Genomic DNA, 26,848 nt, shown 5'->3' on the forward strand with positions numbered 1-26,848 from the left:
TAATTGAGGATTACTCGGAACAACTGTGGGGGAGGGAGAGGAAGGATTCTGCTTTAGCCCACAGGATGGCAAGAAATGATAGAGTGACCTTGTGGCAATCTAACTGTTCTGATCATGTAGACTTGGTCTTTGAATTTTTTCATTAAAGTAGCAAGCTGCTGATGAGTATTTGGTCTACAACTTAAAGAAATACTGGCTCCATTAAAGTCCCATGCTTTCTTACATAGAACTGCTTCCTGGGTTGTTCTTTGAGCAATGTGTAAATTATTTAGAAAAGTTGATGACTATGACAATGGATAAGAAGGGAAGGTCTACTAAGAAAAGCAAAACAAAATAGCCTCTCAAAACATTATTTTTTATGGATTCTTTATAACTGCTAGGAATCTTGGGGATTTATCATGGTGGATAGTGTGTTGGTCCAACATTTCTCTTGTCCCCACCTTTCCAGAGATAAACTAGCAGAGCTGATCCTCTTGTTAGATGCCAAGTGTTCTCTCCGATATATCTCCAGAAGGAAATTACAATATTTGTTGTTATAGTGCAGCAAATATTTAAGTAGAGAAAGAGGAGAGGAGAGAAATAACTAGAAATATGAGGAGTTATATTTCTGTTCAATCTAAGGAAACATTTCCTAACCACTAGAGTTGCCCTAAAATTGAATGAGCTGTCTCATGAGATAATTAAGCTCCCTTTCACTGGAGGATGTGAAGTGAAAGCTGGATGGTCCATTTTCAGAGATGTTTTAAAGAGGATTCCTGTTCAGTTAGAGAGTGCATTAGGTAGCCTCTGAGCTATCTTCCAATTTTAGGACCTGATGCTTCTATGAATCTGTGATCTGTTGGGAGGCAAAATAGTATGGTTTGAAAGGTTGCTGGACGAAAAATCAGGAGTCATAGATTCTAGTTTCCACACCATTCCTAATTAGCACAGGAAAGTCCCCAATGCCTCTGAGTTTCTGTTTCTTCATATTACAACCATGTATATTTATAAAGAGCATTTCAAAAATCTTAGTGTGATTTGAAGTTATTGCAGCTATTAAAGGTAAAAAAATAACCATGAGACTTTTGGGATACCTTGTGTAAGACTATAAATTTTGCAAAGCACATTAGAGATGTTCTTATCTCCTTAAGTACAACTAGGTAAAGTTAAGTAGTAAAGTTATTATTATCCCCATTTTACGGATGAGGAAACTGAGGCTGAGAAACTCCAAATCCAGAATCAATGTAGCTATTAGGTAAATTAAGTGGAATTTTAATTTGAACCTACATCTTCCTGACTATAAATACAGTTCTCCATCTAATTATATTCCCCAGACTGTCAAGAAAGTATGGTGTGGAGAAAAGAGCGCTGAATTTGCGGTTCGGGGCCTTAGTTTGAATTCTGGGTACCTGTGTAACCTTAGGCAAAACACAATTTCTATGGCTTAGTTTCCTCTTCTGTAAAATGAGGGGACTGAACTAAATGATCTCTAAGGTTTCTTGCAGTTCCAATATTTTATATAATTCATTCAGACTTGTTTTTAGGAACTTCTTAACTTAATTGTATGGCATAACACTAATACAAATATCACTGATTTCTCCTGATAATGCTTTCAGACTGTTTGGTTTTAAACTTTAAAATAAGAGTAACACAGTAACAGAATAACTCAGAATGTCCCTTGACTTGTCACAGTGGTTGTGTATAAGATGAGACAGTATGTTCCCAGATTTTCTAGCTAATCAAAGAAAGGGCTTGCAGCAGTCTGCTTGAACTGAAACACTCTGTACATTACTTATGTGTTGCTATAAAATAAAGACATTTTTATAACCTTTATTTAAAAATTTTACTAAGTTTTAATCTTCTGCTGCTGTGGTGTGATTATAGAGCAAAGTTATGGTAAAGGTTCTACAATCCACACACAAAATTGAGTCTGATTACTTTATCCTTGATCTGTTTATAAGGGCATAGAGGTCCTTTGTAATAGGTGTTATATGTGTATAACACAATCACAAATATGCAATCATATGTGAACACACAATTTTGGATATTTTGCCAAGGTTTATGCTACCTAAGTTATTAATATTAGAATATAATTTTCACAAATAATATTCTACTTTCATAAATGAGCTATTTTTAGATGTCTGCGTTAAATAATCCATTGAAATGAATTTAATTATTTGTCATCTATCATCTATCTATATCACCTATCTAAAATGACATAATAGCACTGTAAATGGGGAAATATAAAAATAAAACCTAGGACTAAAGTAAATAGAGATTAGAAGTAATTTTAATTATACCAAAAAGGCATTAATTTAAGCCTAGCTTTATTGTAATCTTCCCAGTCTTACTTGAAATGGCATTTTTTTCATAATGCTAATGTACACACATACAGAATTAGTGTTTAATCAATATTTATACTATCATTTTAATAAAGAATTAGTCTTGTAGAAAAGGCAATATTGACAAAATCATGAACTTTATAGGTTCATGGAGTTAAAAGGGATCTTAGAGATTATCTAATCCAATGTCTAGTTTAAAGATGAGGAAACTAAAGCTCTCAAGGAAGCACCAAATCCAAAATCACACCAGTTATAAGTAACAGAGCCTAGATTCCAACCCAGGTCCTCAGACTATAAATCCACTACTTCTGCCATCTCTTGCGCAGCACGAGTCTTAGTTAATTACTGCTAGAGAGGAGCATGATCAGCAAATTTATAAGTCTTAACTGCTGACAATATGAGAATCATGATGGAATACTGGAAAATACTAGCAGTCAGGAGACTTTGGTACTAGCTATGACTGTCACTAATCTGCTTTAAGACTTTATAGTCATTATAATGTCATGCATACCCTTTGACCTATAAGGAATACCACTAGGTCTGTATCCCAAAAGAGATTTTTAAAAAAGGAAAAGGATCTACATGTAAAAATATATTTATAGCAGCTCTTTTCTAGGGGCAGTTAGAAGGATGCCCATCAATTATGTAATGACTGAACAAGTTTTAGTATGTAATTATGATAGAATACTATAGTACTGTAAGAAATGATGAGCAGGATGCTCTCAGAAAAACCTGGAAAGATTTACACAGGCTGATGCAAAGTGAAATGTATAGGGTACAAAGTAACAGCCAGATGATCACCTATGAGTGACTTAGCTATTCTCAATATTACAACAATCCAAGACAACTCTGAAGGATTTATGATGAAAAATGCTATTCATTCCCAGAGAAAGAACTGATGGTGTCTGAATACATATTAAAGCATACTTTTTTTTAGCTTCCTTTATTTTTCTTGATCTTTTTTGTCTATGTTTTCTTTTACAACATGACTATTATGGAAAGTTTTGCATGACTACACATACATAACCTATATCAAATTGTTTGCCTTCTCAATGAAGTGAGGTGGGGAAGAAAGGAGGGAATTTGGAACTCAAAGTTTTAAAAACGAATGTTAAAAATTGTTTTTACATGTAATGGGAAAATAAAATACTAAATTTAAAAAATCTATAAAAAAGACTTTACAGTCATTTAAACTTGGATTTTATTTAAATTTAAACTATGCCTCAATTTCAACTGTCAAAATAGGTTTTAATTAAATTATAAAATTCCTGCCATCTCTAAAGTCCTAAAGTTTATAAAACCATTTTCTCTATAAGATTTAAAATATGTTCTAATCATTTGTAAATAGTTATCACCAGGTTGTTCCTAAATGAATCATGGCTAAGGATTTTAAATCTGTGGTATCTGAAATTAGTTTTTTAATTATATTTTTATGGCTGCATTTTAATATAATTTATTTTCTTTATAATTCTGTTATTTTATTTCATACATTTAAAAACATTGTCCTGAGAAAGGATTCCTAAGTTTCACAAAGTTGCCTAAAGGGTCTATTGCACAAAAAATGGTGAAGAATCCCAGTCACAGACCAAATAGATCTTAGTTAATTTTTGCCTTGAAATTCCTAATAATTACATTAATTTAGTTTTTTTAAGGGGGAAAGAGGGAATACAATTAACAAAATATTCTCTATATCTAATTATAATAAAGGAAACTAGGTGCTATGGTAGATAGAATGTTGAATCTAGAGTCAGAAAGTCACTCAGACACTGCCTACCTCAGTTTCTTTAATTGTAAAATGGGGATAATAATAGCACCTAGTTCTCAGGTATTTGTGAGGATTAAATGAGATAATATTTGTAAAATGCTTTGCAAACCTTAAAGCATTATTTAAATGCTGGCTATTATCATCAATTTTATATTTTGAAGAAATAAATGGCTAATTGACTGAATAATAAATTATTATTGCTTCACTTTTTTTCTACTTGAAAGTCAATTATAGTTGTCAATATTAATTATAGATATCTACAAATTTTAATTTTTGAGTCACCTTTCTTCCCAAGTTCTGAATCCTGGGAAGAGACCCCACTGGGTCTGTGATAATTTTTGACTAAAGAACTCTTGTTTCACAGTAAGAACTAAATGTTCTCTTACTAATAGTGATGGACACATAAACCCTGTAGGTCTATGGACCTAGGCTTCTTCCCTTATTTCTTAGCTTTTTTTGACAACCAAAATAACTCTATTTATCTGATTCTGGAAATGCCTTATGTAAAAACACACAAAACTTGAACCATGTCCTTCTCCCTCCCCCCCTTAAAAAGCTTTCAAGTGAATAAGTGTTAACTAAAGAAATTCTTGCCTGTACTGAAATGATGATAGATAATGAATGTCAGCAAAAGTGAAAACTTCAGTTAATGACCAAAAAGTGAACACTGTCTAAATTCCCCATGATCCTTTGATTTAAAAAACTTGGCTTTGGGCTTTATGAGAAGATGTACTGCTTGTTGAATTTATACAATCTAGTTGCTTCATTTCTATTTGAAAAAAAAATGATCAGAAAAAAGTATTTTTGATGTCATGGTCATTCTAGTCTTGATTAGAGTTGGACAATATGATCTCCTATACAAGAAAAAATTCAGGCAACCATACAAAAATATGCAACTCATGAGACATTTTAAATTCAAATTGATCTTTGTCATTGCTTAAAAATTCTCTTTTAGTATCATAAACATCAAGAAATCTCATAATTACATATAATCAAGTTACCCTTCATAATTAAAATTAACACCATTGGCCCAATGCCAGGGCAAGCCTATGATTTTTCTCTTGCCCTTTAAGTGATGAAGATGGCCTTACACTGTTCTGTCCACGTTCTCTCACAGTTCGTTCTGGCACCAGTGGCCTGGGCCTGCATATCAGCTGACAGATTTTAAAGGTAATTAGGACTGACCATGGAAGAAATCAAAACCAACAGGTTTTCATGGAGATTCAACTCATGACCTAGATTTTATCTATTATTTCTAACCAATAAATAAGCATAAGCAAGGTACTGTTACAGCAAATTCCAGGCACCTGTACTTATCAATATTATAATAAAACTAAAACCTGTAACTGAATGGAAAAACTCTTTAGGAGGGTCAAAGGCAAGCATTTGAGTCCTTTCCCTTCCTCTAACCATAAATAAGAAACAGAAATGCCCAAAATCATGTTTACCTATCTAGAATGTTTGAAAGCATACATTCAACTCTCACCTGTATACAAATGACTCCCAAATCTCTATTGCCCATGGGCTGACAGGATCAAAACATTTAAATTGAGAAGACATTAAAAATCATTTCACCTAATACCCTCATTGTAGAGGTGAAGAAACTGAGACCTGAAGAGGTGAAATGGCTAAGGCCATGTAACTAGTGAGTTGCGGAGATGGGCTTTAAACCCCAAATCCTGGGTTTGTATCTCTTCTGAGATGCAGATTCCTATCTCCAACCATCTGCAGGTCATTTCCTCATTGCATGGGCACCTCCAACATAATATTATCAAGTTGAGTTTATTATTTCTCCCCCAAAAAATTGCTTCCAAAAAGAACAAAAAAATTGCTTCCCTCCAATGCCATTATTTCTTTCTAAGTCACCAATATTTGCCCAGGATTCTGTTTGATTCTTCCTTCCTCTCCCTTCCCAATTACAATCTCTTCAATCCTGTCAATTCTACCTCTTTTTGCATCTTTATTTTCCATTCTGGGTTCCCTTCCTCCTCATGTGTGTCTGTGTGTGTGTGTGTGTGTGTGTGTGTGTGTGTGTGTGTGTGTGTATATATATATATCCATCCTCTTTACTACTCATCTGGACTATTGTAATTACCTCCTAATAAATTTTCCCACTTCCCTTCTCTCTATTTCTACTCCATACTTCATTCATATTTATGTAAAACTTATCTTCCTGTTGCAGAGATATGGTCCTATCACCTCTTTGCATAAAGATTTTCAGTGGCTCCCTACAGCCTACTGAATAAAGTTCACAGGATATTAGATTTAGAACTAAATAGCATCTCTCATTTTAGAGATAACATAGAGGTCATAGAGGTAATTAAGTATTGCTAGGAATATAGCTCAGGTCCTCTAACTGCAAATTCAATGTTCTTTCCATTATATTACAGTTCCTTTAAGCTCAAACCTCATTTTCCTAGAATTTAAGATCCTCTACCATTACTCTACTTTTCCAGCCTTTTCTTCTCTTCACACTATGATCTGCACAAACAAATGTATTCTCTATCCTCCATGAATACATATTATAGTTTCCTACCCCCATGCCTTTGCTCATGCAGTGCCTCTGGAATTTTCTCCCTCTCCAATTGTCCCTACTGGAATACCAGCCAAGTGAATTTAAATGCCCATTTCTCTACAGAGGTATCTCTTATATCCTCTTTCCTCTTGAAGTTCACACAGACCTTTGTTGTGGATAACCTCTTCCCTATCTTTGCACTACAGTTATGTTTTGCAATGTCTTATCTTTCTATTCCATAAAGGCAGGCACTGAGGATCTATAAGACAATATTAAATCTTTGTTCCTTCCTAAACACCTAACACAACACTCTTTGAAGCACTTACTATGTGGTTTTAAAATTGAATTAAAAGTTATAAAATCTTTAAGTGATTCCAATGATATGGGAACCTGCTGGTGAAACTTGTATTCTGTATTTCTTTTAGAGTATTTAGAACTAGAAGAACTTTAGAAATCTTCTACTCCAAATACCCCATTTTATAAATGAGGAAACCTGGTCGAGAAAGCTAACTTATGACAGAGTGGAGAGATTGTCCTTATTCTCCCAATTCCTAGACCCTCCCTTGCTGCCTCTCAGATTATCTTATTAGTTTGATGGTTATAGATCTAGATATAGAAGGGCCTTTGAAGACCATCTAGTCCAACTTCTAATTTTACGGATGAGGAAAATGAGGTTCAGGGATGTTGTCACTTTTCCAAAATGATACAGAGAGTAATCATCAGAGACGGTATTTGAAACCAGGTTCACTGAGTTCAGAAAAATGCTCCTTCTGCTGTGTCACTATTATTAGTTTCACTCATTGAATATTATATATAAAAACAGTCTAAAAGAGCTTTGAGGCTGGGGCTGCTAGGTGTCACAGTGAATAGAGCACTGGCCCTGGAGTCACGAGGATCTGAGTTCAAATCTAGCCTCAAACACTTAACACACACACACACCCCAAAAAAACTAGCTGTGTGACCCTGGGCAAGTCAACCTCAATTGCCCTCCAAAAAGCAAAAAACAAAACATTTTTTTAAAAAGAGCTCTGAAATTCCTTGAGGATCAAGATGGTTCCTGATATTTTCCTATGTATAGCAATGAGAAAAATGTTCAGCACACAAAAAATGTCTACGTAAGTCAACTTTTAAAAAGAACATGGTAATTGTTCTCATAAAGAATAAATGGAAGAAGTAAGACACTCACCTCTCCTACACTTTTCATAGAACTCCCAATTCTGCTGGAGGTTCCGTGAAAGCGGTCAAGATCCCAACGAGGGATTTTGGTAACCATATAGTCCAGGCTAGGCTCAAAACAGGCTGATGTCTTCCCAGATACAACATTCTTGATTTCTGGTAAGGGAATTCCTAGGGCAATTTTTGCAGCAATGAATGCCAGTGGGTACCTAGAGGAGAGAAGTCAGGCAACATTTTGCTAAATATTTGTTTAACTTCTATGTATTAATATAGCAACTGAGAATACAAGCCTGCATTTCATAGAATCATTGTCAGAGTTACATAGGATTCTGTGTACTGTACAGCATTTCAGTAGACATGTGTCACATAATTTGAGTTATGATAAAGTATCTAGGCAAAGTTCACATAAATATTCACCCACTTAACCCAGGGTGTATTTTAACATTCTGTATCTTCTCAACCCCAAGCAAACAGGTGCTCTATTCCTCTGACAAACAAGATGCTCACTTAGGCATTTCTTAGTGACCTATTCCAAAGTAAAAATTTCCAAGGTGTTCTGAAAAAGTATAGAATTGACTACACTTTGTGAGACAGGCTAGTAAGAAAGAGCTATTGGATGAACAACAGGAAGTGTGAAGTATGTGAGGAGTGAGGCATATTCTATCTCTAAATCAACATCCAAGATAATTCTATCTATATATCAACCTAAGGCAACTTGCTAAGCCTAAACCAATAGAAATTTTAACCTCCTCAGCTATATCAAAAACTATCTTTCTCAAGTAGCTGAGGAGTTGGCAACAAACACAGGTAGAATCAAAGAATCTGAGAGCTGGAATGGCCATTAGAGATCCTAGACCTCAGAGCCAAATGGAGCCATAGAAATTATCTAGTTGGATTCCCCCAATTTCCAGATGAGGAAACTAATGCTCAGCAACAGGAAACAAGTGGCCTAAAGTCACACATCCAGGATGTGACAAAGCCAGAATTAGAAGCCAGGTCTCTAGAGCCTCACATATGACATGCACTTAAGTACATGTCGATTGGTCGATTGACTGAGCCGAGCCCAGAATTCCTCCTACTATACTACCAAGCACTTTATGGGCATACACATATAAATTCTAAATGAGTTCTATATTAACAACAGAAGTGGGTAGAATTAATTTGCTCTCTAATCATACTTGTACAAGTTGTTGACATAAGATATCTGTCAACCTCATCCAGTTACTACAGCTCTTTGGTTGCTTTTTAGTTGTTTTGTTTCATTTTTTGACCTGTGAAAAAATATCCAGGTCATTTTGTTTTGTAGGAGATTCACTACCTCCTTCCCCCCCAAAAAAAGCATTGAATGATGGGATTCTATGATGTCATTTATCTACATCTTGCCATAGGGCTTCCCAATCTACAGAAGTTGATTAAGGACTGAAATTAAGGACTAATTTGCACTTTTCAACAGCATCTGCAAGACAGAATTAAGAAACAGATTTTGAGCAGACTGCTTTGACCACCCAGATTTTGATTAGTTTATGATTAGCTGACAGACAAAGCAAGCTAGCTATGCCATTTGCTTCAATCTGGCATCAGAATCATTAATAACTGTGTCCTCAGGGTTCCACAGATGATCTGCAGCCAACATACAGAAATGTAGAATATAGTTTGTAAATACAGCACAGTCTGCCTCTGGCAGTGAGTCTTCCATTTATATTCTTGAAATTGGGTACCTATGCTGATATAAACCCATTCTCATTAGTCCTGGACTTACCCTGTGGCCTTTGAGGCTAAGGCAGAGCTTCTAGATAGTCTGGCATTCACTTCAATGATGCAGTATTCCATGGAGGTAGGATGCAGGGCAAACTGGATGTTACATTCACCAACAATGCCCAAGTGACGGACGACATTGATCGAAGTCTGTCTGAGCATCTGAAACTCTGCATTGGAGAGGGTCTGGGCAGGAGCCACAACAACAGAATCACCTGTGGAGTCAAGAGAGACAGGACTTAATTGAGGGCAGCTGCTGACAACCTGTCTAACCTATTGCATTACCTGCATTCACGATAGGAGACAGGCATTGGTCCCAAGGCCCATTCAGGTAAAGCCTCCCAAGAAATTCCAAGGCACATCAAATTTGATTGCCTGGGGAATGCACAAAGATCTTTAGAAAGATTTTTAAATATTTCCATGTGGAGATAAACAACAACAACAAAAAGGGTCCACTGCAAGTAACTTTAATTTGGTATTCTCTCAATATTCATTGTGATGCAGTGGAAATTGTGGACCAGAAATTAGGACAACGGAATTCTAGTCTGTTCTCTGCCATGGATTAGCTGTGTGGCCCTGGGTCAGTCATTTAATCTTTCTGAGCCTGTTTTTTTAATCATAAAATGGGAGGTAATAATACCTGCCTATCTTATATGCCTTATAAACAAATGTAATATATCATTACTGTTACCTTCTCTGGTCAATAAGAAAAGCTACTGGAAGAAAAAGGGATTGTAAATAAAAAGAAAGATCTCATGCCTTTCGGCACTTTATAATTACTCCCATTTACCTGTATGGACTCCCATGGCATCAACATTTTCCATGTTACAGACTGTTACACAGTTGTCTGCTGAATCCCGTACAACTTCATATTCTATCTCTTTCCAGCCTGTTACTGATCTCTCCACTAGAATTTGGTTGGTCATTGCAAATGCCTAGAAATAAAAGTTTTCAAAAAGGATAAAAAAAATAAAGAAACAAAGTCAAAATGTTTCTTAAATATGACAAGATATATGTTGCAGTTGTGGTGGTGGTTTTCTAATCTACTAGTTTGAGCTTTTGTAAAGTTCGGCAGATATCCTGTATAGAATCCTGGCCAACATCAGCATCTCCAGCCCAGTTAACTGTCATTCCCAACACTCAGGGAGGCACAGGGTGTCAGAAAAATCAGAGGAATGCTAGAAATAACATCTAGCCATGAATATGCTTGATTTACATTATTGAGAGTTGCCATTCAAATTGCTGATATGACATTAAATCAACCTAATTTTTAAAAAGGAGAAAATAATAGAGCAATCAGGCATAGGAAAATGAAATTATATCAGTGGTTAGGCTTCTGTGAAACTGAAGAATATGACAAATATAAATAAATGTAGAAAAAGAAATCTGGAGATTTTAACTTCTCTAAAGAGCTTGGTTGGATCCAACACTAAGCAACGGTTATTGATATGGAAAATGATGAATAGTGATCATAAATAGAAACATGGTTTAATTAAAAAAAAGTTTTAAAATTAGGAATTGCTTTAGAAATACATGGCATGGTTGCTATGCTGGTAAGTCTACTTTTTCACCATAGTGACATGTGTCTTAGGCTATATAGTCTGAGTAGGCAAATAAATTAGTATAACTGATATAATCATTTAAAGTTTACTAAGTAATCACAATCAGCAACAGAATGAACCAAAAATGCATCAGTTAGGACATTTAGCTCCTACAAATATAGAACATACCAAACATTCTCTTTGTCTATAACAGAAAATGACAAGATATTCAAGTTGGAATGGACCTTGAAAGTTCATCTGGTCTAGTCTCTACTTCAAACATATACTTAATTAGGATTCAGAAAGGGAAATGAAAGCCTCAATGGCAATGGCATTTATTCCTGCAAGTCCCTGGGATCATTCAACCCAGAAAAGCATTAAGCTGCATTTTTCCTGAACCCTCTCCATACTTTTTCATTTATTTTGCACTTTTGCAAACAGTCTGGCATAAAGTAAGCACTTACTATATGCTTGTTATTGAGTGATACTACCACCAAGATCCATTAGCTAACAGTTCTTGGCCACATGATAGTATGAGTCTTTTAAAGGGGAAGTTTGAGTTTCCAGATGTATTTTTCAACATTTATCTGCACTTGTATTTTCTAAGTTAACAGAATCAAAAGAACTAAATGATTTTGCTTGTCCATATCCTACAGCTGGTTTGTTTTTCTTCTTAAGCTAGGTTGCCATAAAACCTCTTCATTTAAATGGCAAATACTTGTAATGAAAAGAAAGAAAACATCAAAAGATTCTTTGTAATGAAATAGAAACTCTATACTAGTGGTCTATAAGATTTCAGTTAGCTCTCAAAGTAGCTCATGTATTTATTGGAAAAAGTAGATAAGCTTAATTGAGAATCAATTAAATCAAACTATTTTGACAAATATTTATTAGCACCTAACAGGTACAGAGCACAATACTAGAATCTTTATGCAAATATAGATAATATGGCCCCCTGGCCTCAAAGAGTTTACAACGAAAGTTTAAATAACAATCAAAGCTCTAAATGGCAGTTTAAGACAACTTCAGATAAATTGTCCCAAGGAAGTACATGATTAATTGTCAAATAAATTACATATTCTTTAAGTGCTCTGGGGAGTTCAGAAGAAAGATAATATTTTAGGCATCCAAATCCCTTCAAAACCTAATCCCTTTCTACCTTCCCAATCTTCTTACAATTCCCCTCCACATACACCATGATCTAGTTATACTGGACTACTCCCTCAAATACTATCCCCCCATCTCCTAATTTCATGACTTTTCAATGGCTATCCCCCATACCTGAAATTCTCTCTCCCCTTCCCTCCTCCTCTAGACTTCCATGGTTGACTTCAAGACTCACCTCAAATCTCACCTTCTTTAGGAGACCTTTCCCATCACCCAACTTATACTTTTCCTCTGAAATTACTTTCCATTTACAAAGCATATATCTTGTACTTACTTCAAGATTTGTATATTGTCTCTCTCACTAGAATGAGACCTCCCTGAGGGTAGAAATCAAGTTTTTTTTCCCTTTATTTATATCTCCAGTGTTTAGCATAGTGGCTGGCTTAATATATGCTTCTTAATTAATTGAATGACATTAGATTTTAAGTGTTAAGAGACGACTTTCAAGACATCAGGTAGGAAATGGATCTTCAGGTGTAAGTAAAATTGAGATAGGAAGAGCAAAAAAGGAAATATGGAGAGGAAGAAGGAAATGTAATTTTATGTAGCTCTATATAGATTTTTATCTTGACTAAAGGAAGTCCTATTTTCTATTGGATTGACTTAAATGTCCCAAAAAATGGATTGAAACCATCTTTTTTTGTGTTGTCTTTTCAGAAATTAAACTCCCCAAAAACCAGAAGCCCTACATTTTCTATTTACGTATCTGCACACTGTGGTCGTTGAATTCTTATAAAATCTGATGGTCCAATCCATTATTTCAGGTACATCTGTAGAGGTAAGCAGTTTATTGGTTTCTCTAGAACAGAAGGATTACCTTCCCCATGTAATCATGCAAAAAAAATCCAAAAGCCCCCATTTGGGGGCATGGCAAAAGAATGGAGGATAGCTCTGGGTAGAATGACAATAATCTTCATGTTTATTTTGCAATTCATAATGCTTCATCCTCTCCTACAACTGACTATTAAATTCATTTCAAAACTGTTCAAAAAATTGTGTTGGCTAATGATTTCTACCCCAACCCTCTCTCACATAGGACTAGTCATACTCTTGGTCTCCTCATTGCCCACAAGGATTTCACTGGCACAATCCTTAACTTTGAAATTCCTCTCTCTGACCATAATTACTATTCATTCATTGTTTCTCATTCTCTCCTAAGATGATTCTCCATCCTGCCAACAATATCCAGTCACCATCTTTCTGATTTTTTTTTCTTCGTACAATCACTCCTACTCTAGCCTTTCTTACCCTACAAAATCTTGACCCTATAGCAATCACCCAGGTTTGAAATATTGGAGTCATCCTTAACTCTTCCATCTCCCTCACCCATATCCAATCAGTTGCCAATTCTTATGATTCTACCCCCTCAATATTTCTTATATCCATCTCTTTCTCTCCACTCACATGACCACCTCACTAATTCAGGGCCTAATAATCACTGCTCACCTATACTATCTTAACAGCCTCCTAATTGCTTTCCATGCTCAGTCAATCCATACTTCACATAGATGCCAAATCAATATTCCACAGCACAGTAGAGTGGAAAGTGACTCTGGGGTCAGAGTCACTGATGGGATTTCAAATCCCATCACTAACACTTGTCACCTCTGACATTGTTCATCTGAGTAACCTAGGTCAAGTCAATTAACCTATCTAGATCTCAGTTTCCTCATCTGTAAATGAGGGAGTTGGACTAGATGGCCTCTAAGGTATCTTTCAGTTCTATATCTATGATTCTTTATCACTTCTCTTCTGAGATTCGTATCTAGTCCTCCTTTTGGCATTTAAAGCCCTTTGCAACAGACCCTTTCCTATTTTTCCCCGGATTGATGTGTATTCCTCCCCTTTAAACATTCTATCCTCCAGTAGAATGGACCTGCAAACTGATTAACATAAACAAAATTCCATCTTCTGTCTCTGTATCTTGGCATGAACTGAACCATATATCTGGAATGTGCTCCCTTCTCCCTTTACCTCGTGGAATCCCTCTCTTCCTTCAAGGCTTACCTCAAATGCCACAGCCCACAAGAGGCCTTTCCCAATCCCCACAATTACTCTCCTCTTTCCCCCATTAGAATTTATATTTAAATTATTTTGTATACACTTTCATTTATATTAATGTATACAACTTCTTTCCCCCAGAAAGACTACAAGCTCCTATCCCTGAGGACAGTGACTTTTTTTTTCTAGTCTTTCTATCCCCCCAATGCTTAGCACATAGGATGCTTAAAAAATGTTTGTTGAATGAATGAATACATTGTAGAGAGAAACATTTTAATTGCTGGTAAATATGAATTATTGGTAATAAATCATGTTAATATTACTTGGCATTTCTAAGAATGCAGAAAGTCTTAAACTCCCACACATCCATAAGAAATTCTTTGGTTGAAACCCACAATCTCAGAATTTCACAAGGTAAATATGAAACATTTATATTAGAATATTTCCTTGTTCTCACCAGTTTAAAAATAAAATCTGAGTTGATGTATAAGTCTGTCACTGTGTTTGACTATTTGAACACATACAAACTTACTTAACATCTGTTCTCCAGAAATATGATGGATAATAAAGAAGCTATCATCTGGCTTATCCCCCACCCCCAAAAGGTAATAATGATGAAGCTCTTGGATGACTTGTGTTTAGCTCTTTACTAAGACATCATAGTCCTAAAATAACCATCTGATGCAATTTCATCACAGGAATAAGAGTGTAAGAGAGTCATAGTCCTGCTCAATTTTGTTAGCTTCCAAGCCGTATGCCTACTCAAATATTGCTATTTTAATCAGGCAGTTAACCTCCACTCTTCTCGACAATCATTGGTGTACATTTTAATTCTCATCAGGTTCTGCCACTACACACAGGGAAAGGAAAAATGCATTCAATAAAGTGTTAGAGGGATGAATTTTGACAGAGAAATGGATTCTTATGAGCTCTCTCACTTTTCCGTATGACAGTGAACAGATAAGCTCATTAACTTGTGCTTCCAAAAAGTTTACGCATTTTTAGGTTCTGCCTGAACCTCACACCTGAAACACAAATATAACTAGGTTTAACTGTGTGACTTAATGATCCATAATGACAATTCAATTCAAAAATCATTATTTAGCCTCAACTAGACAAAGCACTGTGCTTTGGGAAGAGCACTGGGAATGCAGAAAGATACAAGACAATCCCTGCTCTTAAGGAAATTATGATCTACTATTAGAGATGAAAGTAAGAGACATACATAAATAACCATAATACTTTAGGAGAACAGAACGGGTGAAAATTCCTGCTTCTCTTCAGGGAGCCACCCTTCTTAAAGTCAAGTCACCCAGGTTTTCAATCTTGGAGTTATCCTTGACTTTTTAACTTTCATCATCCCTACGGCCAAATCCAAATCTTGTTAATTCTACTTCCAATCAAGGTTAAAAAAAAACATGTTTTATAAAGCTCCATAACATCATGTTTCCTCTTTCCTTCAAAATCATTTGCATCTGTACCCTTCTCTCTCTTCATGCCACAAACTCCTTAATTCTGTCCCCAGTCAGTTCTCACCTGGGCTGTCCTAACAATCTCCCTACACAGACTCTTCCCTCTCCATTCTCCACACAGCTGCTGAGCTGATATTCTGAAATAGTAGGTCTGGTTATATCTTTCCATTAGTCAAGAAGTCCCAGTGACTCCACATTGCCTTGAAGAGACAATATAGGAGGTAAAATATGAACTCCTTTGTCTGGGATTTGAGGCCCTTTATAAGCTTGTTCCAGTCTATCCTTCCAGGATAAGCATACATTATTCCCCCTCATATATAATGCTCCATCCAAACTGGCCTATTTGCTTTTTACTTCATGTAACACTCTTTGTCCCACCTCCGTGCCTTTTCCCAATCTCTTCCTCACGACTAGAATGTTTGTTCCTCCTCATCTCTGCTTCTTGAAGGCCTTAGCTATCCCTCCTACATCACCTCCAACAAGAGAACTTTCCAAATTGTTCCAGTTGTTAATTCCTCTGGCCCTATCTACAACTCTGAAGTTAGTATTCAGAATTCTTAATAAAGAACACACCAGCACAAATCAGTCAAGCGCTATTGACTAATAGCTATCACTATTTTACTTTTCTAGGGTAAATAATACAATAACACCTAAATTAAACATCATACATCTGGGGAATAGGTGTTAATTAATAGGAATTTACTTAATTTACTGGGTATAGTTAAAATAATCAAATTATTTCCAGAAAGGAAAGAAAACTATACCTTAACTTCTATCCAACCTTATCAATGTATGGTAAAGTATATTTACCAACATACTTATTAATAATTTGGGACATTTAGAAGCAAAAGAAGATAGAAATCAATCATAAGTTCATATTATTCAAGTTAAGAGAATATATAGTGAACACAGACTTTTAGAAAACAGTAATTAGATAACAAAAAAAAAGAAAAGATATCTATATGCATGGCTATGTTGATTTGGGCTAAATGCAGAATTATCTTTGAATGAAATATATATGATTGGTAGCAGGTTCGTTTTTAGCTATACACACCTTAGTACCAAGATCCAATAGACTTTCCTTGTTTGGACAGATACCTGACCCTAATCCACCGAGGGCATAGGCTGAACGAATCATGACTGGATAGCCAATCTTGTCTGCTGCCTTTAAAGCATCATCAATCTGGAAACAAGGAACAAGTTTTTAAAGTTAAGCAATCTCGGCAGAAAAGAGACCTCTAAGAGTTTATTTAGTTGATGTGAATAAAATTTGAGGAGTAAAGTTAAAATTGAACATAATTCAATAATATCCCCTTACCTCCTTAATTTTAAAAGGACTCAAACTTGAAGAACGTTTTTGTCAGTCTTTTAAAGAAAATATTTTTCTTTCTTCTGAAAACTATTTCTAGATAGAATTGATTAAAAGTGCCTTAACAAAGGAGGAGTCATTTGAAAATGTTTGTTCAATTTTAAATCCTTTGTGATTTTCCTTAAGTAAAGGCCCTTTATTCCACCAGAAGTACTCTCTGGAAGATATTTTATGATCTCTAACAGGTAGCAGTCCAAATGTTTCACTGGTACTTTCAGATATTAAAACAAACAAAGGAAAGCTTCCTTGAGTAGATCCTTTATTGAAGGTTTACAAGAGTCACACAATATAATAAGATATGAAGCTGCTGTGAGCTACTCAGTTGAAGGAAGTACTCATATTGATAAAACTTAAGTATCCGGGGGCAGCTAAGTCATTTGCAGTGAATAGAGCACAGGCCCTGGAGTCTAGATGACCTGAGTTCAAATGCAGCCTCAGGCCTCAGACACTTAACACTTACTAGCTGTGTGACCTTGGGCAAATCACTTAACCCCAATTGCCCTGCCTTCCCCCCTCCAAAAAGGTAAAAAAAAAAAAAGACAAGCATCCACTTATGTCATGGGTGATAATAACAATTAATAATAAATAACCTTAAAGTTTGAAAAGCATCTTATATACACTACCTTATTTGATTCACATGACACCCTCTTATCCCCATTCTATTTATGAGGAAACTGAGGCTGAGAAAGGTGATATGACTTGCCCAGAATCACAAACATTCAAACTTAAAGCAGGTTTTGAATTCAGGTGTTCTGTACTCCAAGTTCAGAACTCAATCCAATATCACATAGAGACACAGACACAGAGATATAGACACACACACACATACAGAGTAAAATGCTGATCTTTTGGTGGCCATGCTTTTTGGTTATGGTGCATTATTAGACCACAGAAGGGAATGTAATCATACAGCCCCTACCTGCCTGCTTTTCATTTTTAGGTGAGACATAGTTAAAACTAGTTTTAAAATAAAGAATGGATGGCAGCAGCTTCCTGAAGTATTTCAGCCCTAAAAATGCACACCATCATTTAATTTTAGCAAAGTAGAATTCTACTGATGCTCATCTTGACCATGGGAGACTCCCTGTATCTATGTTAAGGAAGTTGAATAAAAAAAAAATATGTTCTTGATAATCTGGTTGGACTCAGAAATCAAGTGGGATTAAGGAAACAGAAGTCATCAGACAAATTTACAGCAAACAAAAATTAACACTGACCAAAAATTATACTTAAAGGGTATAATATTCACTTTTATCTAATCCATGGATAAGTCACAAAATGAAGCTTGTTTAATTGTATATCATGACCTATTTCCAGGATCATTTTCATTCCAATATAATCATTCAAATGTTTCTGACCTTGCGAAATCTACTTTGCATTCACACACAAAGCACAAGTGAATGGTTGCTGCCTGTCACCTGGCAAGCCAGAGCCATGCTGATTTTCAGACCAAGGAATCTGAGTTCTAGTGACACTTGTATCATTGACCTACAGGGTGCACTGTAGTCTGTCACTTAATCTCTGCACTTATGTTTCTCCATATGTAAAATTAATACAATACCTGTCCCCAATATTTCTTACACAGATCCTACTGAAAAGATATGAGTTTCTTGGAGATCGAATATACATATAAGTATATATGCATATACACATGTATGCATATATGCACATACACATTGTGCCTATACACACACATGAGTTTAACCATGATTATTATACACCATGAGTAGTATCCCCACAACATCAGAACAAACACTGGCACCATTTCCTCACCGTTTCAACTGCAAAGCTAGGAGCAATCTTTTCATTAATCTCATTCAGTTTGTCTGAGAAGAGTTGCCTGTCCTCAGTAGCCATGATAGATTCCACTGAAGTTCCCAGGACTTTTACACCATATTCTTTCAGCACTCCTCTTTTGAACAACTCCACTCCTGCAGAAGGGCCAAACACAAAGTGCTGTTTAGGGAATTTCAAATTGGCTTCCGACCTCTCCTTTAGCAAACCCAGCTATACAGCATTTTTTATCTAAAACTTAACCTCAAGAAGTCTCTGGTGTGATAGCCTGAAGAAAATAACATCGATTTAAGTATCCTAGGAATATCCTCACAAAATCTTTAACAACTATCATCATCATCTATGCACGTGGATTTATTTAAATGTAAATAATAATATTTTTTCTCATAACAGGGACATTTTAAGCATTCAAATGGTAAGAGATTTTTGAGATCTAAAAATAAATTCCTCCTAGAGGGTTAAATAGTGTAACTCTTCTTTCCCACTGCCTCTCTGGTTTCATTCGTGAACTTGTTATCTTATCATGTATGGGGGCATACAAAAGAAAGAAGTGCCTCTCCACTGGAGAGCTATTCCTTTTGTAGTTTGCTCATAGTAAAAGGGTCTTTTTATGATTTTTTTTATCTGGAGATCCCAAAACACACTTATAGCATTGCTGATGCTGGGCCTATAAACACCTACAGGAAAACTATTTACCTTAAAGTTTGGTTCTTATCCTGTTCAATTCCCAGAAAAATTCTATATAATAAAATTTATGTCTTCAAGTTTTAGTTACAATTTATAAGCTACTCAGCAAAAAGTACATAAGTTCATCTCCCCCAAAGTCAGACTCTTCCATCTTCCTGTAATTGATGGCTATAATACTTAATTTTGATATACATTTCAATAATCACCATAATTGCCCCTACATAATTAGATAATTTTGTTCTGTGCTATGGTTAAAATCAATAAATGACCACACATTAGCACAGTTTGAAGAGTAGGGAGTCTGTAGTCATAATAAAAAATATTGTTATATTTTTAATACATAAATATATATTATATAAAAATAAAAAAGGCTTTTATAAGACCCTCATATTTCATCTATCCCAGCATTTCAAAGCAAATTGCCTTATTCTACCTTGCCACTATCTTTATCACTACCACCTACTCACTCCTTAAGTAATCCTAGATAAGTGTCTATATTGCTTAAAGATAGTCAATAAGCTTGGGTTGTAGTTTTTCACTAACCTATCATATAAGTTTTGCTAGGTAATTTAGGCCTCCCTGGAGATTTAATCAAAAAAGATTTAAGTGCCTACTATATGTCAGGCACTTACAAATACAATGAATCAATCTCAACTCTTTAGAAATTTTTATATTCTAAAATATTTCAGTACTGGTTTTAAGAATGGTCGACTTGGGTTTTATTTATTTATCTATGTCCATTTTATGTCCCCATACTAGAATATAATCTCCTTGAGTGCAAGGATTATTTTGTTTTTGTCTTTATATGCCATGGGCAGATTACCTTGAATATAACAGATGCTTAATAATTAGGTATTGAACTGATTTGGATTAGATTCAAATCCCAGTTATTCACTTACTACCTGTATGATCTGAAAAAGCCACTAGGCCTCTCTTGGCTTCAGTTTCTGCATTTTTAAAATGAAGGGGCTGAACTGGACCATTTCTACAATTCTATCATCTATTGCTGAAGCAATAGAAAATACCCAAAGGACATAAAACCTGGTCCAATACTCAGATTATTCTTTATTCCTCTCCCAAAGTTCCCAGTAGTAAATGTGAAGAACAAAGGGAAGGTCAAGTAAAGTATTTTCCTCCTTTACAGGAAGAAGGATGCAGTGGGGCTTGGAAGAAAGAAAACGGAACAACTAGAAATTCACTTGCCTTCCCTAGAGAAGACTGAAAAGCATTCAATGGGAAACACTAAATTTCCCACATTCTCTCAACTTCTTTATAAAATGGGCCCAATAACAGTTATGACCTCCATTTAAAAATATATATATTCTACTTTTTATAAGAAAGTTATCACAAAAATATAAAGTACAGTTGCCAATGGTTCAAACTCTCAGAAAACACACATTGATATAGCAGACAAACCCCTATTAGCTCAAACAATAATAGCTTCAAAGAACTCACCACAGTTGAGAGCTGTCTGGCCACCCATACCCAGAATCAACCCATCTGGTCTTTCAGCTTTTATAACCTCTGTAACAAACTGAGGAGTGATAGGAAGGAAATAGACAGCATCAGCTTGCTTTAAGCCCACTTCATTGGTCTGGACAGAAGCAATGTTGGGGTTCATCAAGACAGTTTTCACATTTTCCTCCTGAAAAATAAAAAAGCTAAATTACACTTCTGAATACTATCCCTTCCTTTCATATTTCAACTCCAAAATTGCCAGAGTCCAAGAAAAAACAGAATGAGGTAGAAAATGGAACTGTGCCCAACAGCTAGGCTGCTTGCCTCCACTGTTTGGTAAACAAAACGACAATGTATGTATTTTAAATGAAAGCTGATGTGCTCTCTTTTTGCCTGAGGTACTAGAAATCTATTTCTAGTTGACCATTTTTTTTTCTAGGCTTTCATCCCTGCTAGTAATGCTATAAGAAAGAACATTATACAACTGTCTGTACACATTATCCAGAAAGAGAATGACCATATGCTTTAGAAGTACATACATACATGAAGATTTCCATATTCCCTGTCTCATTCCTAACATCTGGAAATACCCTCAAGACAATCCTTCACACAGGCAATGAAGGACAATATCCTTCTATGCCTGGATAGAGGGAACACTTAGCAAAACAAGCATTGTGCTTCTCTTTCTCACACCCTCTGCATTTAAATTCTGATCTTTTTAAATGAGATTTTTTAAATATATAACTTGTTGAAAGGAAGGGCTATATAAAGTCAAGGGATTATAGATTTAGAACTATAATGGAATTTATAAGTAATCTTATCCAACTGCTCATTTTACAGATGAGGAAGCTAAGGCCCAGAGAGCCAAACTTGACTTTCCCACCATTACAAGGAAGTAAGTAATAAAGCCAAAATTGGAACCCAAGTCCTATAATACCAATTCCAGGGTTCATTCCACTGCACACACTGACGGCCTCCTAGTGCTTCACATCTTCAGCCAGTCAACAAGTGGGCACTGTGCTAATCTTTAAGGATACACAGAAAGGTAAAAGGTAGTTCCTACTCCCATAGCCCTGTGCCTATAGAATTTCTCCTAATTCTTGAAAGTCCAATTCAAATGCAACTTCCAAGTCATTTTCATGATTTCCCCACACCCAAAAACATGCATAGCATTTTGCTGGCACCTCTCAGATCTATATATCATGTTATTCAGTACTGCAGTTATTTCTTTATGTATTAGATCTGCCTTTAGACATGCAAACACCACGAAAGCAGGGATTAAGTTTTAGCTAAACTTTAATACTTAACTGTTGAATTTGCTCCCTATCATCTCCCTAACAAATAAGATGAAGGTGGGTTATAACTCCTCAATTCAGATGTGAAACTTCACAAAGAAAAATACTAACTGCCTGGAAGACACCACAAGAATATTAACTCATTCTGAAGGCACTGAATACTACAATATTATACTCTGGTTTCCATTGTAAAAGAAAAGAGAATCTCAGGGGCGGCTAGGTGACGCAGTGAGTAAAAGGCTGGCCCCAGAGTCAAAAGGACCCGAGTTCGGTTCCGGCCTTAGACACTTAACACCCACACCCACACCCACCCACACACACACACACACACACACACACACACACACACACAAACTAGCTGTGTAACATTGGGCAAGTTGCTCAACCCCAATTGCCCTCCAAAAAGAAAAGAAAAGAGAATCTTTCATCAAGATATCTTCTTGAGTTTGTGAACTTTATCATTAACTATCTAACTACTGGGAGAGGTACCTATGTTTCAATAGACATAACTCAGAAAATGAATGTAGAAATGTGAATAATAATATTAATAATAATAAACATTTATATGATGCTTAATACGTGCCAGACACTGTGCTAAGTGCTTTATAGTTATTATTTTATTTGATCCTCACAACCCTAAAAGATAGATGCTATTATTATCCTCATTTTACAGATGAAGAAACTGGGTGCTATTATTATCTCCATTTTACAGATGAGAAAACTGAGGCAAATTCTAAGACCTGAGAATAAATCTGACCTCAAACACCTTGTGTTTGACCCTGTGTATGACCCTGGGGAAGTCACTTAACCTCTATTTGCCTTAATCCACTGGAGAAGGAAATGATAAACCATTCCAGTGTCTTTGCCAAGAAAACCCCATGGTCAGTACTGGTATGCCAGGGTCCACAGGGTAACAAAGAGTTGGACACAAATGATTGATTGAACAATAACAACAACTCCCTGACTCCAAACCCAGTGCTCTATCTCCTATACCATTTAGCTAACTATATGTGAATTGGAAGGACCGCTGAAAAGATAAATTCATTCACGAAGGATATAATTGATGGGTTGTGTTCTGCTTCCTTTTGAAGTATGTCTGTTAGATTACAAAATATTTAGATAATTTTTTTAAAAGACCATTGACATATCTTAATTTTTTAAAAGGCCATTGACTTATCATATTTGACACTTGCTTACCTACTTTACTCCACCTTCCCTAGCCTACTCACCTTTCCTATAAATGGACCTTATTTTCTATGAACTGCTTTACACAAACACAATGCCAGAGGCAAGGTCACATTGCCTTGAAATGTCCTGATTAGAAAAAGATCAGGACCAGCAAAGTAAATAAGAATTACAAAAGACAAGTTAGCTAATCATTTGATTGAGGTTGGATATACAGTGAAAATCCAATGTTTTTCTTAAGTACTGGAGGTGCTAAGAGAACAGAAGGAAGACCGAGAAAAGGTCTCCCAGTCAGAATTCAGTTGACCACTTGATAATAAAAAAGCAATGTCTTCATCTCCAAGTCATCCTCTTGGCAAATACAGTTCCTCAAAGGCTAGGACAAATTTTCAAAATCCTGTTTCAGAACAAGGAGATTAAAGATCATATATAACTGCCCTCAGTAACAACCTAAGGGAGTAACTGCCTTGTGGCGTTGAGTACCTGCCTCCCAAGGAGGATCACTTTGCCTCTGTATTGTCAAACCCTTTCCAAAATGGTTAGACAGCAGTCAGTATCTAAAACCAACCTTTTGGAGAGCAAAGAAATAATAATTTCACAACCCAAGTTTTAGGATCGCAATCTTGCTGAGTGCTGCAGTGACTCAAGAGTGGGAGAAAGTGCTAAAAATGTCTGAGACTCATATGTATGTATATATACATATATGTGTATAAAATGTAAATATGTGTACATGTATGGGTGTATATATGTCTATATACAGTAAAGGTATGTGTATATGTATATATTCATATGTAAGAACTATCCAACTACAACCAAGGAAAAAGAGTAAAATTCATATTCCCTTTGATATGTAAAAATTATGAGTAGATGACAATATTATGTAACTGACAAGCAACAAAATATACATGAATATATAGATCAGAAGTTGTTTCTGTAATCAAATAAAAGTTACAAGAAAGATAACCTTACACGATTATTTAGGAAGAAGGACCATACAATTGCATCTGTAAGTGAAAGGTTGGGCAATGCTCTCCTAGTTCTTTGAAATTTTCTCCCCTCCCCCCTTATTTCTACAGAACTTATGGAAAAACATTGGAATTTTGTTGCATAGTAAACTTGTATGAACTGATAACTAACTTTGACTTCCTTTGGAATCTTTACTTCCCTTGCTAGTTCTGATCTTGGTGCTAATAAGTCCATCCAGAGGGAGTGTTTGCTCTCTGTGACCTTTTCTGTCTTAATGATATGCATAATTTTTATTGTGCTGCATGGTAATTAGGCATAAATGGCAGGAAGTTCATATGAATGACTATAATTGCTGTTACTATCACATAGCCAACCCAAGCAATTTCTAGGGTCAACCAAGCAAAGGGGAAAGGGAAACTGGATAGAACAGGAAACTGCTCTAAGGTTCTTCTTAAAACCCTTGAATCTGTAATACAGAATGATCCAGATGCCTTGACTTCTTTATTTCTGTGGCATGGAGCACACCCTTCTAAAGAGATGTAGAGAGTCAGAATATGTCAGATAATGGTTCAAATATCAACTTAACCTAAAGTGGGGCAGCAACCTACCTTCTATTATGAAAGCTTTAACCCTGATTTATTTGTTTCAGAAACCAAGCAAAGCTACTTTTTTCCTGCCCTCAGATGTCTATCCATTTTCTCTACCCTTAGCCTACCCAGGAAGTGTCAAGGAAAGGAAATGATTAAGAGAGTGACAAGCTGTCTCTTTAGTGAATAGTACAGAAAACTGGAATTTTTCTTAAGGACAGTGCAGATGCATTATGAACAGCAAACAGAAGATATACCTATGGTTATTTTTTGGCTTGATTAGCCAGATACAAATTTAGCAGGAAACAAGTTGGGTTTAGGCCTGTGCATCTTCTAGGGGGCCCAGATTCCTTAGAGAAAACCCTGCCTTCAGACTACTTTCTCCCTCAAAGCATCTTGAAAGATTTAGAGGTCATGATGGAATTATATAAATAAAATAATGAACTAGAGAAACCATTCCAGTTCTATGAAAAATCGTTCTTCCTTGAGTTCTTCAATTTAAGAAGCTTATGGTATACAACAAGTTAAAGAATAATGGAAAATAATTTTAGTTCCCATACAAAAATCAACTTTTTTCTAAACATAAAGGTTCCAAAAGCAGACATAAAATTTATTATGGCTTTTAATAAATCTAACTCTCTGAAATATGAAACATGGAGGAAACGACTAAGAAAACAATTATAAATTACTTTGTAACAGTTATGTTGTCATAAATTTTAAGTAATGAAGTACTACTCAGACTCATTCAAGGACACAAACTAGTGTTGATGAAGCACAATATTCTCACCTTCATGGCTTTTACAGCTTGAGATCCTGAGTAATCAAATTCTCCTGCCTGGCCAATGGACAGACCCCCAGATCCCAGGATAAGGACTTTGGAAACCTTTTTTAAAAAGATAATCATTGTTATCATTTAGATGCATATGAAGGATGGTAAACAAAGGGAAGAGAATCCAGTTATTTTCATTCAGGTTACTAAACTGAGAAAAAAATTTTAAATATATAAATTCATCGATCTTCCAATTCTTTGTAGACCCAAAGGGTGAAGACATTTAAAACATTTCCTTAAAAGTTTAGTTTAAAATGACTTATTATTTATACCTTATAGCCTTTTATTCATTGTTTCTTGTTACACTCATAAAAGAATCACATAGGAAATTAGGTATTTAAATACATAGGATACCAATATTGTATTATATTATTACTTATCTATTTGCTCTTTAGATATAAAGATATCAAGTTTTTAAATATATGACACTGATAAAGACAAGATTTTGCAGCAGAAGTCTTTCACCTACCATTCTTCACAGTGTCTCAGTTAAACTCTATTTCAAATGTCTGTACTTCTGCTACTTATTGGGCGGTAAGGGAATGTAAAAAAAAACTCTAAGTGAAACAAAATCCCACTCTCCATTAATTGCATACAAACCACCACTTGGGTTGGAATAACAAAAAATTACTTTCTATGTTAACATGAAGTAAGAGAATTCCAATAAACATCATGTGAAACCTCCGTTGAATTTTTTATTGTTTGTTATTTTGCCAATTCCCTTCATACTCTTTATTTCAAAATCACTATTCTTTAATGAAAACCCATACAATAAAAACTAAAAATAAATATGTATATACTGACCTCAACTCTAGATGCTACTAGTGCAGGCTTGGGTAGAACTGATGTAACAGTGGTCCCTTTCCCCTTCTTTATCAGTGACAAAAAAGAATCAAATAGGTACTGCAAAATAAAATAAGCAAATTGAGAGATTTCAAAATTGTCTCAAGTATGATTTTTTTCAA

At 35.5% G+C, this 26,848-nt stretch overlaps 1 protein-coding gene across 1 annotated transcript in view; it reads right to left on the minus strand.

Moving 5' to 3' along the window:
• CPS1 (carbamoyl-phosphate synthase 1) overlaps positions 1 to 26,848 on the minus strand; it is a 155,244-nt gene that overhangs the window by 78,346 nt on the left and 50,050 nt on the right. Inside the window, exons 12-19 of the mRNA XM_069075103.1 lie at positions 26,688 to 26,786; positions 25,842 to 25,937; positions 21,019 to 21,208; positions 18,856 to 19,013; positions 16,768 to 16,896; positions 10,323 to 10,467; positions 9,537 to 9,747; positions 7,788 to 7,986 (exon numbers count right to left, since the gene is read on the minus strand). Of these exons, the coding sequence (XP_068931204.1) occupies positions 7,788 to 7,986; positions 9,537 to 9,747; positions 10,323 to 10,467; positions 16,768 to 16,896; positions 18,856 to 19,013; positions 21,019 to 21,208; positions 25,842 to 25,937; positions 26,688 to 26,786 (1,227 nt within the window). The remainder of the gene's footprint in view (positions 1 to 7,787; positions 7,987 to 9,536; positions 9,748 to 10,322; positions 10,468 to 16,767; positions 16,897 to 18,855; positions 19,014 to 21,018; positions 21,209 to 25,841; positions 25,938 to 26,687; positions 26,787 to 26,848) is intronic.

The sequence above is a fragment of the Petaurus breviceps genome, unplaced genomic scaffold, assembly GCF_028583685.1.
Source record: "Petaurus breviceps papuanus isolate PSGF00001 unplaced genomic scaffold, PetGlider_PUasm1.0 90903, whole genome shotgun sequence".
Taxonomy (NCBI): Eukaryota; Metazoa; Chordata; class Mammalia; order Diprotodontia; family Petauridae; genus Petaurus; species Petaurus breviceps.